This window comes from Scatophagus argus, chromosome 15 (assembly GCF_020382885.2).
Source record: "Scatophagus argus isolate fScaArg1 chromosome 15, fScaArg1.pri, whole genome shotgun sequence".
In the NCBI taxonomy this organism is placed as follows: domain Eukaryota; kingdom Metazoa; phylum Chordata; class Actinopteri; family Scatophagidae; genus Scatophagus; species Scatophagus argus.
The window spans coordinates 12833401-12849279 of NC_058507.1; the positions used below are offsets into that span (position 1 = coordinate 12833401).

At 40.2% G+C, this 15879-nt stretch overlaps 3 protein-coding genes across 13 annotated transcripts in view; 1 reads left to right on the forward strand and 2 right to left on the reverse strand.

Moving 5' to 3' along the window:
• Positions 1–60: 60 nt before the first annotated feature.
• LOC124071896 (NPC intracellular cholesterol transporter 2-like) lies at positions 61–3032 on the reverse strand. Its single transcript, XM_046412941.1, has 5 exons — positions 2742–3032; positions 2391–2492; positions 1428–1535; positions 1147–1319; positions 61–598 (listed from the first exon to the last, which is right to left on the reverse strand). Exons 2-5 carry the CDS (start codon positions 2467–2469, stop codon positions 512–514), a joined length of 447 nt encoding a protein of 148 aa, XP_046268897.1. The 5' UTR covers positions 2470–2492; positions 2742–3032; the 3' UTR covers positions 61–511.
• Positions 3033–3165: 133 nt separating this feature from the next.
• Positions 3166–4952, forward strand: isca2 (iron-sulfur cluster assembly 2). Its single transcript, XM_046412940.1, has 4 exons — positions 3166–3313; positions 3529–3706; positions 3937–4052; positions 4170–4952. The coding sequence occupies exons 1-4, from the start codon at positions 3252–3254 to the stop codon at positions 4342–4344; spliced, it is 531 nt and encodes a 176-aa protein (XP_046268896.1). The 5' UTR covers positions 3166–3251; the 3' UTR covers positions 4345–4952.
• A 1025-nt stretch (positions 4953–5977) lies between these two features.
• The window catches only part of eml5 (EMAP like 5), a 36080-nt gene continuing 26178 nt past the window's right edge, over positions 5978–15879 (reverse strand). Inside the window, exons 23-44 of one of the 11 annotated variants that reach the window (XM_046412928.1) lie at positions 15520–15651; positions 15310–15398; positions 14256–14432; positions 13917–14118; positions 13702–13828; positions 13408–13422; positions 12592–12600; positions 12040–12118; positions 11604–11733; positions 11356–11454; positions 10878–10898; positions 10322–10495; positions 10006–10214; positions 9624–9781; positions 9262–9376; positions 8978–9166; positions 8588–8760; positions 8113–8275; positions 7907–8010; positions 7665–7818; positions 6441–6541; positions 5978–6348 (exon numbers count right to left, since the gene is read on the reverse strand). In XM_046412928.1, coding sequence (XP_046268884.1) covers positions 6312–6348; positions 6441–6541; positions 7665–7818; positions 7907–8010; positions 8113–8275; positions 8588–8760; positions 8978–9166; positions 9262–9376; positions 9624–9781; positions 10006–10214; positions 10322–10495; positions 10878–10898; positions 11356–11454; positions 11604–11733; positions 12040–12118; positions 12592–12600; positions 13408–13422; positions 13702–13828; positions 13917–14118; positions 14256–14432; positions 15310–15398; positions 15520–15651 — 2657 coding nt within the window. In that variant the 3' untranslated portion in view covers positions 5978–6311. Of the gene's footprint in view, positions 6349–6440; positions 6542–7664; positions 7819–7906; positions 8011–8112; positions 8276–8587; positions 8761–8977; positions 9167–9261; positions 9377–9623; positions 9782–10005; positions 10215–10321; positions 10496–10877; positions 10899–11355; positions 11455–11603; positions 11734–12039; positions 12119–12212; positions 12707–13407; positions 13423–13701; positions 13829–13916; positions 14119–14255; positions 14433–15309; positions 15399–15519; positions 15652–15879 lie in introns of those variants that run through there. The other 10 variants (XM_046412929.1, XM_046412930.1, XR_006845411.1 and 7 more) reach the window with 10 other exon arrangements.

Genomic DNA, 15879 nt, shown 5'->3' on the forward strand with positions numbered 1-15879 from the left:
TCAACCCTAAATTTTGTGAAAACAAATTTTCAAATCTCTGACACATACATGGACAGATTGTTACATATTAGATCTCTTTATTAGAATTTTATTTTTCAATTCCATGTTTTACAGTAGTACAAGGTCAGTAAGAAATATTACAAAAGGTTTAGTAGAGACAAAGTATGGTATGTACCTTCTCTGGAATATATCGCAAATAGTAAGACGAGACATTTGCACAGTAGTGGAATGGAGCCCAAGATCATTGACATCGAAATTAACCTCATAATTTCACTACCCTTAAAACTGACTGTTAGGAAGACCACAGCAAAAAAACAGCCATTTATTTCAGTGGGATTCAAGGTGTGCATGTGCGGCAAAGTCTTGCATACTAATGAAAGACACATCTTAAAATCATTTTGATTAATGAATAAAATGAGATCTTAAACTAGTTATTTCCATTCTTCTTCAAGTTTTTAGACAAAGCTGAATCCCTTTAAAACACTTGTCAGTCAGAGGTACATTTGCTAGTCTAGCTCACAATCTGAACTGGGAACCTGATGCAGAACAGGTCCTTGCTGTTGTCGTCTTTCAGTTCCCACTCCACAACCAGCTTTATCTAGAAATACAGAAGAGCTCAGTGAATAAGGTGTGCTTTCCATTGTTTACATGTTTTTTTTAAAAAAAAGTACGAGCGAGTGAAAAAAGGGCATCCATTTCAATCAACTGAGCATCCACACACAGATATGTAGTTCATTTTATACATACATTAGGGATATGCAACACTGACACATCTCGTTATTGGTCCAGATGTGTGTCTTATGGGTGATTAGAGATCACTAAAGATCAAGAATCTGAACAACAAACCTGATTTTCACTGGTGGGATCTGACCAAGTAAATTTATTCATTTGTAATGCTTTATAAAAAGAAAATTGTACTTTAAGAACCTGAATACCTTTCCAATAATCAAAAGTAAATTTCCTCAATTTAGTATTTTGCATAAAAAAATTAATTAAAAAAATGTAGATTTGTCATGTTTGGATATAGTATAGAAATGAGAACTAGAGACTGAACTGCAACAGACTTCTGCCTAGTTGTAGTAATTTGGCAACATTACATTAAAAACTCCTTAAAATACCATTGTCCATGTCATGTGTGGTACTTACGGAGGGATACCCAGACTTGACAGGAAGGGAGTTTACATAGTGATAGCTCTGCTGCTTCTGGATGGGACAGTGGATTCCAGACTGGCAGCCATCCTCGATGGGAATGGGAAAGGGGATGGCAACTCCAGCAATAATACCGTGAACCAATGCCTTGCTTGTCTGGCTCTCCACACCTATGACAGATTAAATATTACAGCAAGATCAAAACTTAAATATTTCTTTTCCAGCTGTTGGGAAACGCAATTCTAAAGAGATGTACTCCTCCCTCTTCCCACGCTTACCACTGTTGAATGTCACATTGACACTGTAGGCCTGTCCTTTGTGTAGCTGGCATGGCTGACTGGGACAAGGACTGATGTCCACTGAGGCCACTTTGCCAGTTGTGGAGCCTGAAGAGAGAAATGGGAATATATATATATATATATATATATATATATATATATATATATAAGCAGACATGTTCTCTGTGTACTTGCACAGAATGCCAAACAAAAACAACAAAATGTAGTCTGCTCGAACTCTTGTCTAAATGTAACGGAAAGTAAAATTCTTTCACAAGTCATAATCTAAAGTAATCTGGGATCTCATTCATTTCTAGTATCGCCATTGTTTTTTGATTACCTTCATTAAATGACCCAATTTTAAAAATATGCTGATTTTGGCTGTGTAGTTTAAGATCATATGTCAGTGAGTAATGAATTCCTTTTTGGTTATGGTGATGACTTTTTCAAGTCCAACCCTGATGAGATCATCATGCAAGTCTAATGAAAGAAACTGGTGCGATGAATTGAGGGAAGTATAGGATGCAGTATTTTTCATTAATTTTATTTTATTTATTTTTTTAACTTGACCCAATTCTAAAAGAATAAAAGTCAGTATACTGCTGCCACTTCAGTTACGACCCTTCTTTAAAAAATGTGACGATTTACAAACAGTCAATTTTGGTAAAGCAAAACTTTTGACATTTTCTACTTTACAAATTTAAGACTTTTACGCAGCTGTAATTTTTAACTATCTGCGAGACAAATCTAGTCATGAGGATACATCACTTTCTGTCCTGGTTAACACAGTTTCACATTTTCTGACACTACATGGTATCAGGAAAGGACAAGTCACTAAGTATTTCTCTGTTCTCATTTGGGTTTTGGGAAAAGTGTTTACGAGATCTAAACTGTACCTCAAAGTCAACGATTTAACATGCAGAGAAGTAAATCTTCTCATTTAAACGGTCAAGTGAAACTTACCGCAATCCAAGAATTTCACCATCTCCGCACAGGTGAATCCCATTAAACAGAACAAAACGATGAAAGTGCGGACACCCATGTTTCCCGTTGAGTGTTGTGTCCCTAAAATGAGGAAATATCAGTTTCGTAACAGAAGTAAACTTATCACCCTGACTTCTAGCAGTCAGCGGAAAGGCTAAATCATATGACTGCCCACTTGTGCCGAGTGTAGCAATGATTAAAAGTTAAACAGAACAAAGAAGACATTCTCTTCGACTTTCTGGCACTACGGTAAACAACACAAACACAGTGAATCTCCTAAATAGTTCAGAATAGGAGAAGTACAAGGAAATGTGAATAAACTAACGATACCTTTGAACGTTTCCGTCTGCTTACAACGCGTAGACCACCGAGCTCAGTTTATTTCCCTGTGCAATCGCTGTTACGCCTATTTATTAGCACAGGGTGGTTTATAGGTAGAGATGTAGCCTGTCAGGAAACCTCCTCAGCGTGGTGACCCCGCCTTCTGTGATACAATTGGCCGATCAAAACCTCAAGCAGAACAACACCAACGAAGTCATGTGTAATCTAAACCATAGTTTAAATCTCAGTGTTATGGATCATACTAGGACGGCATGTACTCTACGAGAGCTCTTGCAGAGACACAAAACAAAGGTATGTAGCACCACAGCCCTTTGCTAGCGCCACAAATACATCCGGGACACAACTGGAATACTTTAAGATTAGCAAGTAAATTGACCAATCAAATAGCCGTATTTTCGGGGCGTTCTCTTTGACAGACAACCATTTTATCCAATAAGAACGGGATATGTTTCTCGTCGAAAGGTTGGAGGAGGAGCCTACTCACATTTGTTATGGAAGATGTCATTCGTGAGAGGAGCCGTGATAACTGCGTCAAAGTCAAAAGTATTGCGCCTTGCCAGGTAAAGTTAATTTGCCGTACGTCCTTAGTGATCTCTCTGACTCAAAACTTAATCTTTAAACACCCGCTTTGGAGCAAAAAATAAGCTCTGCGTTCAATTTGTGACCGGTAGTTAGCAAGCTAGCCTTAATGCTACTATTGGGTAACTTAAGCAGTAGGGTCAGTAACGGTACAAATTTATCTCCTGAATTGCTATCTAACGTCAATGTTTTGCAGGGCTTCTGCTCTTGTGAACACCCTCAATGTGAGCCAGCAGTCACACCGGGTTCCTGAAACCCGTCTGCTCCGTTATACAGTGGGGATTCAGCGTTTCAGCAGCTCTTCAGCGCAGGAGAAACTAGCTGAGTCAGGTCCACCTGAAGATAAAGTACACCTCACCGAGTCATGTGTGAAGGTCAGCAAGCCACCTATCAATAAGCATCATGCTCTCCTCGTGTCTGAAAAGCCAATTTAAATGATAAGTTTGACGTTCTATACATGTATGGAAAGCTGAGGAAGCTGAAACTACACATGAGACCGCTTCAGTATGGACTCAAAAAAGATACTTTGCAGGTGTCGATATATTTTTGTGATGGTGTTAATATTTTTGTGAAATCTCATCCTCTTATGCCCCACTTAATCCAGAGACTGAGTGAAATTATGGAGAAGGGCGAGTACCTTAGAATACATGTGGAGGGAGGTGGCTGCTCTGGGTTCCAGTATAAATTTTCTGTTGTGAATACCAAGACTGAAGATGACAGGTAAACTACCAGTAGTTAAGCTTTGAAGGTATTGTTTTACACAGCCCTATTTTTTTCCACATTGTCTATTAATGAAATCTGTTCTGTCCTGCCTCGACTCTGCTCTGTCTGTTTCAGAGTGTTTGAGCAGGGAGGGGTGGGTGTTATCGTTGATCAGGACAGCCTGGAGTTCGTGAAAGGAGCCACAGTAGACTTCACCCAGGAGCTGATCCGCTCCACCTTCCAAGTGCTGAAGAATCCCCAAGCTGATCATGGCTGCTCCTGTGGCAGCTCCTTCTCTGTCAAAATATGAGCCGATTTCCAGTTTATCGGAATGTTAGAGACACTTCCTAATATAATGCATTCTTCCTTTTTCAGATTAATAATCACAACAGAAATTCTTCAGTCTGTGTGTGACACAGTGTCAACTAAAACTGAACATTATAAGCTACACATAGATAGAAGTTGTTGCAGGTTGATTATGTGGGACTGGCTTTAACAATACATGTGTACCTAATAAACTGGTAACTTGAGTTGTTATATCAGACAATATCTGATATTGGAATTCCTACTTCAGTTTATTAATAACAACATCTAGTGTCACATACTGGTAGGAAATCCTTTTCCTTGAAAAATGTGTTTTCTTTTAGGTGTGAAACTCTTTGAACTGACTGAAAAGCGGGATATTTTAATTGTTGCACTATTTTGCTGACAATGAAGTCAAGAATGCTCACTGAGTTCACAACATTAAACTGCAGTTTGTCGTGTATTTAAATGAACAAAGGCTCAGTTGAAGTGGCTGAGTATTCAGTGCTTAGATATGCCTTTGTGTGTAAAATATGTAAATAGATCCTATCTGTGAAAAAGCTAAGCTTTATTATATTTGTTTCATCTAAAATAAAACCGAGTGAATTTAAAGTATTTATATCTTCAGTTATTTCAGTTTAATAGATGCAAATTGATATTTTGACACATCAGATGAACACTTGTGTCTTCCATGTGTTCCTTCTTCTGCATTGTTAATTGGTCATGTTATTCAAAGTGTAAAACTCAAATTCATAGTTGCCTTTTTTTTTTTATTAAAGTGGAATTTAAGAAACATCTCACAAAAAATATACAAAAAGAATATGTACAAATGATATTTACACTGGTAGAATGTAAATCAAAATATGCAGCAACATTTTTTTATAGTTAGTCTGTAGGTAGGAGCAAAATCATTTGCACTTTTCATATTTTCTCTCTGATAAAACATTCCATTTAAGCAATATATCTGATTACACAAAACATTAACTTACTGTTGAAAAAAGTCACACCATTCATATTCATGAAAATGTGACATTTATACTTAGCAGCACACCGAGAAGTGACCGAAAGAATTGCAACAGTGCATTAAAACTTCAATTTACAACTGTTCCTTTTGTTTTCTGAGGAATTTGGTTCGGATGGATTGTCTTCCAGTAAGCCATGCACACCCACTAACCACAAACAAATCCTCAAACAAGAATGCACACGTTAACATGTCATGAGGGGAACACTGCTGAGGGAGGTTTGAGGTCAACCAGTCAACAACACAACCACAGAAACAAACCATAAATGAACCATCAGGGTAACACAGTGACCAGGTCAGGTGTACAGTGCATAGTATGCTTTGGCATGCTGACATCCAGAACATAACAGTGGATGTTACATTCAGGAGGAAGGCCACAGGATTTGGAATTACCAGTAAAATCAGAACAAATGATGACATGATCAAAAAAAAAAGAAATAAAACCAACATAATACAAAAAGAATCCAAACCTTCATCAGTTGGACACTCAGATTAAGGCGAATTCAGTTTGCTACATGATTTAAAAAAATGGCATTTTCAGTGACACAATTTCATAGATCTGCCAAGTAGCAAATGTCCCGTTTGGGACATGCACACAGATACGCTCATTCTCAAAAAAAAAAAAAAAAAAAGGTCACTGAAATGATATGCACATGTTCTATCAGATGCTTTTCTCTTCTTTTTTTTCCACCGATGATGTGATGTCGTGAGAGCATAGCTGTGCTCCCTCCACCTGTGTTCACAATTGGAACTGATGGTGTGATGAAAATGAGCCTCTCACAAATGCATGCAACAACTTTTGAGGCAGGAAGTCAGACCACCACTCTGACTCTAAGCATTCCAGGTTTGTCCTCCTCCTCTTCATTTAAGTCCTGTAGAAAGAATCTTCTCTCTGGACAGCCATGCCACGAGACACCCAGACTCTGTTGGGCAGAATGGTCCAGGTGTGGTCCTCAGTGAGGGGCATGGACACACCTCCACACAAAGAGGCTGCAGAGGAGATAGAGGAAATGATGCAACATTTAATATTAGATTGTCATATCATTTGTAAACTGTGTTGTTATTTTGAATGCCAGTCTTACCTTCTATCATCTCCACCGGAGCTAACGACGAAGCGATCTCCATTAGTGAAGCGTACGTTGGTCAGGTGAGCAGAATGGCCCAGAAAACGTTTATGTTTGGCCTAAAACAGACCACACACATCATCATCATCATCATCCATGGCATCCATCAACAGATACACCTATCAAGTGGCTTTGTTATTAGGTGTGGTCATGTAATACCACAGACAGACGCAGACATACAGTATTTGTAACATATTACAGCACAAAGAAATGTCAGGGTGTGTGACAGTTCCAGTTACAACATGATATAAAATTGTCATGTCCAGCAGAACCAGTGGTGAAATATAACAAAGTACCTTAACTCATGCATTGTACTTAAGTACAATTTTGAGGTACTTCACTTTATGTTACTTTATACTTTCATTTTTATACTATTACACTACAGTTTAGGGAAAATTTTTATCCAATTCATTTATTAGATACATTCCAATACTAGGTACAAATTCAGATGAATAATACAAGATATAATCAACAAATAAATTGGGACGTATTATTGTGGATAAAGATAAGCCTTTACTGATCCTGTAGTGAAACTCACAAGCTACCCTGCAGTATATCTGTATGGTGAAAAACAAACCCCACCTGCAACATTAGAGTGATGTAAAGATTACTCAGTAACTGTTAGATATTACACACGATTCTGAAATGAGCCATTCTGCAAAAAAGAAATAAACAAAACATACTTGTATTTCTACACTCACTACTTTTGTTTAAGTAAAAGAGCTGAGTATTCTTTACACCACTGTGCCAAACATCACTCATCACACAGTTCTGTCAAAATGAGTTTTCATTAATTGAAAAGAATGTTAAGTGTATGTCACCAGTTGAAAATTGTGATCATTTTATGACTGATACATAAAAAAAATATCTTGAAAGCCACTATGTACATAACTGCATGTATCTGTAGACAAATGCCATAATTCTGATGAACACTGGTGCATAAATTGTGTGTTTTGAGTCCATTCATCTCAGTGTTCCCTGGTCAGATTCACTTTTGATACCATCACTGGGCATCGTCAAAGTATGGAATTTTTAAATTCTACACATAGTGGCTTTGTGATCTAAACTTAGCTCAGAGAGGTGAAGGGAAAATTTCCACACGTGTAAATATTACTGTCATAATAATCAAAAACACAGGCAAAGTAACATACAGCAGTAATAATATTTTGTAATCATACTTACAAACTTTTCTGGACATGGAAAGTCAAACAGCTTTACCATTCCAAAGTCATCGCCTGTGACGATGTTAAGGCCTGAGTGGGACACACAGGCACAGGTGACGTCTGCTTTGTCGGTGTTGCGGGACCAGATCCCCACGACCTCTTCCCCAAGGACACTGGATACAGAATGAAAGCAATTCCATTTTTGGCTCATACATTGCTGTTACCTTTCCAACGTACATCTGTCAGTCTGAACACCCTCACCTTGTCCAGGTGGCCCAGGTAATCCTGTCAATTTGGGACTGCTCTGTGACCTGCTTACCAGACGGCACCTCGTACACGAGTCGTTTGTAAGCCCCTGTGGATATCTGTTTCAAGGCATCAGAGGTCAGGGATCATACAGCCAAGCAGTGTGTGAGACCAACATGCCCCCTCACTGCAAAGTTGCTGAACCCTCACACAGTGTTTACCTGGACATATGAGTTGTCAGCAGAAAAGTCCATCTGCATCACGAAGCTGGGGATGTCCCTGCAGCAGTTGATGCGGTTCAGCTGCGGGCCGAGCGTCAGGTCGTAGAAGTCGACCGCACTCTCTGTAGAACCTACAGCCAAGTAACGAGAATTTGGACTGAACCTGTAAAAAAAGAAGACGTGCAATGTTAGAAGAGGCGAGTGTTCTGCCGCATTTTACTTTAACATGTCCCGACTCAAGTCACTTTCTTAACACAAATATTTATTATGATATTTTTCAATTGATTATTCACTGACTTTTAATATAAAAATGAACACGTAAATAAACAGATGAATAAAAATACATTAAAACTGATTGAAAGTGGGCTGATTTATGGCTTATGATTCCCTGGAGGGCCCACATGTTTTTGCCAAAGGGGTACCGAGTGTGTTTTAACTGGACAGCTCACAATGAGCCATACTCTACTATGATTACCGAATATCCTGGATAGGAGATCGCCGGTCTCTCTTCTTGCCCCAGATTTTGAGCGAGGCAACCAGCAGGATGATGAACTCCCCATTTTTCATGCCGATGGCCACCATGTCTCCTTCGGGACTGTAGCTGATGGTACGTGCTGGGTGGCCCAGGTTCACCTTATTCAGCATCTTCTGTTTTCCCCACAAGGTCAGCCAAGATCAGCACACAGTTGTTATTAACATGTTTTTTTGGTTTTTTTTTTTATTAATAGGAGGGGGGGGGGTATGTTAATTTCCATTAAAAGAAGCAACAGTGAACATCTAGCTAGAAATATGGAGGTATTGAGAAGAAATGAGATAGAGATGGGTAGACTCAGCACTTCCTGGTGGTGAAGGTAACATGGCTGACCTTCTCTGGGATGTCCCACAGACGCACAGTGCCATCTTCTGCCGCGGACAGAAACACGTCCCTGGAGGGGTGGGTGCCCAGGCCCCAGATAGGTCCATCCATGTGTCCGTTCACCAAGATGTTGCACGCCGCGTTCTTCTCTCCTACCTCGATGATCTCTGCATTCCTGGTCCCCACGAGGATTTTACCCTGACACAGCAGCAAACAAAATGTTACATAATATAGATGAGATGAGGAGAACTAGCTGGATTGTTTTATAGAGCGTAATGTCATGTGTAGCCCACCTTTCCCCTGCACACAGAGCGAACACAGTCTATGATCTGTCCGGTTTCTAACCGAAAGGCTCTGCAGCGTTTCAGCTCCTGGTCCCAGAGCTTCAGAGCGCCTCCCTCCTTTGACCTGTGGAGGAAACATATGATGACATTCACAGCTTTAAATGTGTGCACGTCATTCTCATATGAATATAGTTTTAATGGTTTGACATTAATGTCATACCAATAAGTATATAATAGCATGTACAAAGAAAGTGACAACAAAATCAATCACAAAACCAAAGGAATTGAAGATAATATGATAAATCACCATCCAACCCTGCTACATCGTCTGTTGCTGATTTGGTGTTGAAATGTACCAGAGCAGCACTTACGGCCTTTCTTTGCCTCCGGTGACGATGAGGCCGTCTCTCAGAGTGGTGTACATGGTGAACACAGGGCCCGTATGAGCTTTGGCCACAATTCTTACTAGAATGTGTTCCTTCCACACACACACATCCCCACTTATGGTACCTGTAAATGTCAAGTTATTCTGAAAAGAAAACAAAGCTGCACTAATCTAGTGGCCTAGGAGAGCAGAGCGAGCAATGCAAGAACAATTCACAGGACATTTAAGCAGACAGTTTGGGATTTTATGAGCTTTAAATATTAGCAGAATGAAATTATGAAAATGCAAAATGTAGCAAGAAAAAGTTTTTTTGTTAGTTGGAATCAGTTAATAGGCTGTGCATCTTATACTGGTTGGAAGGCACTTACAGCTCCAAATGCTACAGATAACATAGTCTGCATCCGGGCATCCTCAATGGAACTCAGCACACCTTTTTTGCTGAGTAAAGCTCTACCAGCTAACGTCCAGAAACGCACATGTTTGATTCCCACAGACACAAAGTGCGTGTCAGAGTCCGGCCGAAATTCAGCCACAAAGATCCTCTGGGTGTGACCGATCCGACTGGCCACTTTGGCACCTGAAAAACAATGCAGAGAGCAATGAGAGCCTGATCATTTAGCTGTGGTGGGACTTTCTAATCCCCAGAATAATGTCAACATTTAAGGGAAGATTATTTTCTTCTACCTTCCTGCCACTTCCAGATAGTGACGGTGTGTTCGGGGTCCAGGCCCACAGATAGCAGCAGCTTTCCTGTGGCACTAAAGCTGACAGAGCAAACACCACCAGAGTGGAAACAGCGTAGCACTGACAGCGTCTGCTTGGTCATGGCGTCCCACACATGGATGGACGGAGATGTGGCTGAGGGACAGAGAAACAAAAGTAATTACTTGGCTAAATCTATCGAGTATTAAAGCATTTCTTTTTTTCCTGCGTCCAACCTTGTGCCATATACAAACATGAGAAATGAAATTTTCTCATTGGGTTTCTTTGTTTACTGGTTTTCTACAAATTCCCTCAAAACCCTGAAACTGAAAAGCTATAGGCATGATTTTACGCTTTCCTAGTTTGCTGAATTAATTTTTAATGTGACAGAATCTAGCAGCGAAGCCTCCAAATCAAGTGTCCAGTAGATGGCAGTAACATAAAGTAAATGAGACTTGAACCCGACAGATTTTCAGTCAATAAGTATTAACACCATGTTTCCTGTTTTACATGAGGACTAATTGTGAAACGTTCTTACCTGACATGTCACCGGTATCACCTGAAAAAAAAAGAAAGAAAAAAAAAATCGAATTTATTTATTTACCAACGAATTACTTTCTGAGCAATAGTGGTTCCTGCTATCAACAAAAGCTTATGTTCTCAAAATATTTAGGTAATGTACAGAAAATTCTGTACAATTCTAGTACTTGTACAAAATATGATCACAGGCAGTGATTTGCTATCACAAATCCTCTGTCATTTAATTTCTGCCAGCATGTGGTTGCTTATATGTGTCTGTCTCTCAGAAATGCAGCATGTGTGACAATCCCACGACTATTCATGCATGCAAAAATGGTAATTTTGCTCATTAGTGGCTTTAAACTACATATATGCTTGTAGGAGAAGAACTGCCATTTGTCTTCTACTGTAATCCCCTGCACAAAGCACAACACAGGCAACAGGGGAGAAAAATGTGGAGGCTGGTGACACGGGAGGTCAACTTCTCACAAACATACCTACTTGGCCAGTTGCCACCACGTTGGGGAATTTGGGATGCTGATTGATTGTCAGGCACAGAATGTCGTCACTGTGTTCTACATAGAAACTTTGGCAGGCTGTGAGAAAACACAACCCACACACACGCAAACACACCCAGACACGCCACACACAGATACAAAATGAAATACATATGTTATGTTTGCTTTTCAGGAAGTTAATAATAACGCCTTCACAGTGTCTTCCAGGCTGTGCTCTGTTTACTTACAGGTCGTCAAGTTGAGCACGATGCCAACTGAGGCCGTGTGGTAGATGATGTCTGCCCCCTCGTTCAGGTAGTGCACGTTATTCCGGCAGTCATTGCCACGGTAACCAAACACCAGCTCCAACACCAGGTCCTGTAGGGAGAGTCAGAAAAAGACCGCCAGAAAGCCAGAAAGGTCAACGCCATGACAACTAAGATGTTCGGAGCCATCTGCCGGCTGAAGTAGCACGTCATTATTCAATTACAGCATCATCAGAGTCCCCAGAGAGGCTGTCTGAACAGAATTCGAGCACACTTCATCTCAAACAATCACATTAGAAAGCTGCATTTTTCCCCTCTTGCTGCCCTCACAGTGACTGCTTCTGTTTACATAAAGTTCACCATCTGGATATGTCAGTTTGCTTGCTGTGTTTCATTAAGGATGTGAGGTGCTTCCCACCTCAATGGGTCTCTTCTTTTTGCCAACATTGTTGGTCTGCAGCTTCTCCGGCTGTGGCAGCGCTCGGCTGACAGGAGGCCTGAAACAGACAGCTGGGATAAGACGGCTGCCACGAATCTGTTTATCATGCAGATGATGAAGATAATGATGGCAATAATGAAAATAAAAAAATGAAAATAAAATGACAGTGTTAATTATTCTTTTGAAATATATTCCACAAATATTTGCTCCTATGTGCACACAAAAAACTGTGATAATAACATTTTCAAACCTTTTTCACTCACCAAATCACCTAAAAACAGCTTTCTCTGATTCACTTGGAAGAAAATGTGTCTATAAGTAGTATGGCTTTTTAGTGTACATTTAAAGCACAGTGTTATAAGAAAAACTATTAATAATTTAAAGACTGTATGGATAAACTGTTACCTTGACCTTGTTTTACAGTCAAACAAACACCAAGAAAATACAGGTTTCATATTTAATTTACAAATAGCTTAAGAAAAATTGTGTTTGTGCTCAATAAAGTAATAAAAGGACCAGCAAGTAGCTTACCTAGAACCTCTTCATGGCAGCAGTAACAAAGAAAAAAAAACAAGAATTAGGAAAAGGTTTCTCACTGCGTTCACAGCTGCCCGGTAGACACACAAGAAACACAACACCTCAGCCACTGAGGACATAAAACACAGGGGTCAGGAGTCAGAACTGTTGTTTATAATCATGACAGCAACTGCCCAGAAGATGCTGCGTGGATTGCTTGCATCATCGTCAGAAAACTAATGTGGTAATCAATAAACCTGAGGCTGCAACAGTCTGTGACACACTTAAAGATGGATTACGATGATGGAAGATTTGAAAATGTTTGCAAGCTCTGTTTATAACCAGCCATGTAAACCATACTTCCTTAAAAAATACTTAGACAGAGGATCTCTTTAGGGATGGATAAATGTCTAACATTCCTTCTGGTTTCATATGTGAAGTTAATCCATGTTAATTGTGTTCATTTCCCAGACTCACTCACTAATAGAAACACTTCATGTGCATCCTACTCATCCTGCTGCCTGTTAAAGTGGACAAGCAAATTACACTCTGCTGAAAACCCAGTGAAATGTGAATCATTAAGACTGGTGGATTTTTTCTGAGGAAGCAAATGCGTTACACACACATCCAAGCTTTTCTTTAAAACTGCAAGAAATGAAAGATAGTTCTTGTGTACCACCCTCAATCTTGACACCTTTTGTTTTACTGTGGCTATTTTGAAGGGGACAGGGTTGACCATATGGCACATTCTCTCAACACATATTTCAACCACAACCACTGCTAAATCATTTGTCCAAAATCAACATACTGTACATGGGCACAAGAGCTTACCTGACCACCCCTTGTCTTCAAGCAGAATTAAAGAACGAAGCAGCATAATTACAGATGGACAGCCATTAAAGGAAAGAAGAGGAGCAGAAAAACCAGAGTTATTTCAAAAGGGCAGGGACAGGGCAGGAATTTCACACAAGAAAAGAAAATGTTGACTGAAGAGAGCAAGCTTGGACTGGACGCAGATGCCTTTTTCTGTACTATGACAGGCAGAAATTCCTAGAAGCTATTCTCTCACTGCTCAGGAGTGTCTTTCTGAGGTATTTGAATCATTATAGCTTCACCGAGGATTACCTTTCATCCACAGAGGGCTCTTTCAGCTGCAAGTGGGGTTTCACACCTGTCATGGGTCGCATGTTGGTGGATAAGGCCTTGATGGTGTAGTTGATCTCGTTCTCTCTGGTCACATCGCTGTCATAACCTGGTGAGAGACAGAAATGTCACAGATTTCGCTTTAGGAACAGAAATATTTGGTGAATAAAAACCCCAAAAGGAAGCTCATCTCTCACCTCCATCATCCTCACTCTCGATGTCCGACTCCTCACTGTCACACTGTCTGAATTCTCGGTGGCCCTCGGGCTCATGGGCCCAAATCATGAGGCACGTGTCTCCCCCACCGACCGTCACCAAGAGGCTGTCATCATGGGTCCATCGCACATTGGTAACATGTGTGCTGTGGGCCACATAGCGTTTGAACTTTGCATACTTCCCCTGGGGGGGACAAGAGTTGTTTAACACTTGTGACATTAACACAGAAATTAACATAACATTTGCATAGACTTTAAACCTAAGCCTTTAATCATGAGACACTCAAACCACATAATACAAAGACTAATGCAGTGTCTTACTTTGACAGGGTATCTGAAGAGCTTGACGTATCCTAAGTCATCTCCTGTTGCTAGCACCTTCTTGTCGTTACTAAGGCAGGCGGTGGTCACCTCAGTGACCTCGCTGATAAAAGGCCATATGCCCTCAACAGACGCTCCCAAGACACACGTCCATGTGTTCCAGTCGATCTTCTCCACCTGAACCAAGTGAGTAAGCAAAGATTTGTTTATATAACACACAGCCACAAAGCAATTCATAATAAAAGCATTAACTATGAAACCAACAGGAAAGTAACAAACCATAGAGCAGCAAAATACAACATAACATTTCAAAAATTTACTCAGATGCTTAACCGTGAAAAGTCTGACAGATAATAACTAAAATTTTGCATTAATTCTGTTTAATACTGTTTTATCCTGATTTTAATTAAGAAAGTACTGGGACATCCTGGCACTACTTTTTTTAGTCTGCTGAGTTCACCTCATCTGACAGGCAAGTAATGAGTGAAAGGGGCAAAGTTAATTACGATGATGAATTTAAGCCCAACAAATAGAAAATAAATAGGGCAAGAACAGAACCTTGAGGGACTCCATAGCTTGAAACAGCAGACATGTTATCACTGTGAGAAATTGTCTAATTGATAAATAGAATACAATATAAAAAAGTTAAGAGAGAAACCAAACACCTACTGCCCGTCAATAATGATGCTGTGATCACGTGCAAAAGAGGAGAGTGAAATGAATGCGAGGGAAAGAGGAGAGTGTCATGTATCATGATGAGGTGAGACAGGAGAGCATCTCTGAGGCTACAGTGACACGTGAACCAGCAGCATCTATCATCTCTGACCCTTATTTTCTTAATGTCTCCCTCGCAAGGTGTGTGAATGTCATGCTGTATTAAAGAGACCCTAAACACTATCCCACTTCCACTGCCAGAATTAGAATGATACCGGAGAAAAATGGGCCATGTTAATGCTTCACTACCCTTCCCTGAACCTCCTCTGATCCCGAAGGGAAAAAGTGGGCCAACAGCACAATAACCACGGCTGCTCCTGTGCCTCCTCGGCTTGCTTACCTCTGTGGCCGGGATGCTTTGCCTCTTGCCACGTGGAGCTTCAAAAAAAAACTGCTCTTTAGCACCTGTGTTGACTTGGAGGAGTTTTCCTGTGAATGAAAAAGCCCAGTGGATCATGATGCTGAACCATTTTTTTACATTTTGAATCCATAATTGCCAGTCATTAGCTAGGATTTAATGAGATAATAGTATTTAAGGAAGCACATTTACCTCTCTTGTCCCAGTCCAAATGGGTAATGTAATTGAGGCATCCTTTGCACACCCCAACCCGTTTGCTGCTCATTACATTATAAATATCGACAAAGGTGTCTCCTGATGCTACTGCAAGGTACTTCCCAGCACCTGGGCAAACAAAACTCAGTCAGTCATTCAGTCAATTCAGCTGACTTTGGTGATCCTCTGACTTTTCCTCCAGCAACACCAACAAGTAAAAGTTTTCAATGACCCAGTGAAATATCTTAGCATCTACTGAACAGATTTGTACAGACATTAATACTCCCAACACAATGCACTCTAATGACATTGGTTATCACCTCACTGTGGCGCCAGGAGCAGACTATATTTGTGATT

Excerpts from the sequence above, each read along its gene's own strand:
- LOC124071896 (XM_046412941.1), bottom strand. The coding sequence starts at position 2,469 with ATGGGTGTCCGCACTTTCATCGTTTTGTTCTGTTTAATGGGATTCACC. Across the intron at positions 1,536-2,390 it reads GGTGAAATTCTTGGATTGCG|GCTCCACAACTGGCAAAGTG; the intron begins GTAAGTTTCACT and ends TTCTCTCTTCAG. Across the intron at positions 1,320-1,427 it reads CAATGTGACATTCAACAGTG|GTGTGGAGAGCCAGACAAGC; the intron begins GTAAGCGTGGGA and ends AATCTGTCATAG.
- isca2 (XM_046412940.1), top strand. The coding sequence starts at position 3,252 with ATGTCATTCGTGAGAGGAGCCGTGATAACTGCGTCAAAGTCAAAAGTA. Across the intron at positions 3,314-3,528 it reads AAAGTATTGCGCCTTGCCAG|GGCTTCTGCTCTTGTGAACA; the intron begins GTAAAGTTAATT and ends AATGTTTTGCAG. Across the intron at positions 4,053-4,169 it reads ACCAAGACTGAAGATGACAG|AGTGTTTGAGCAGGGAGGGG; the intron begins GTAAACTACCAG and ends TGTCTGTTTCAG.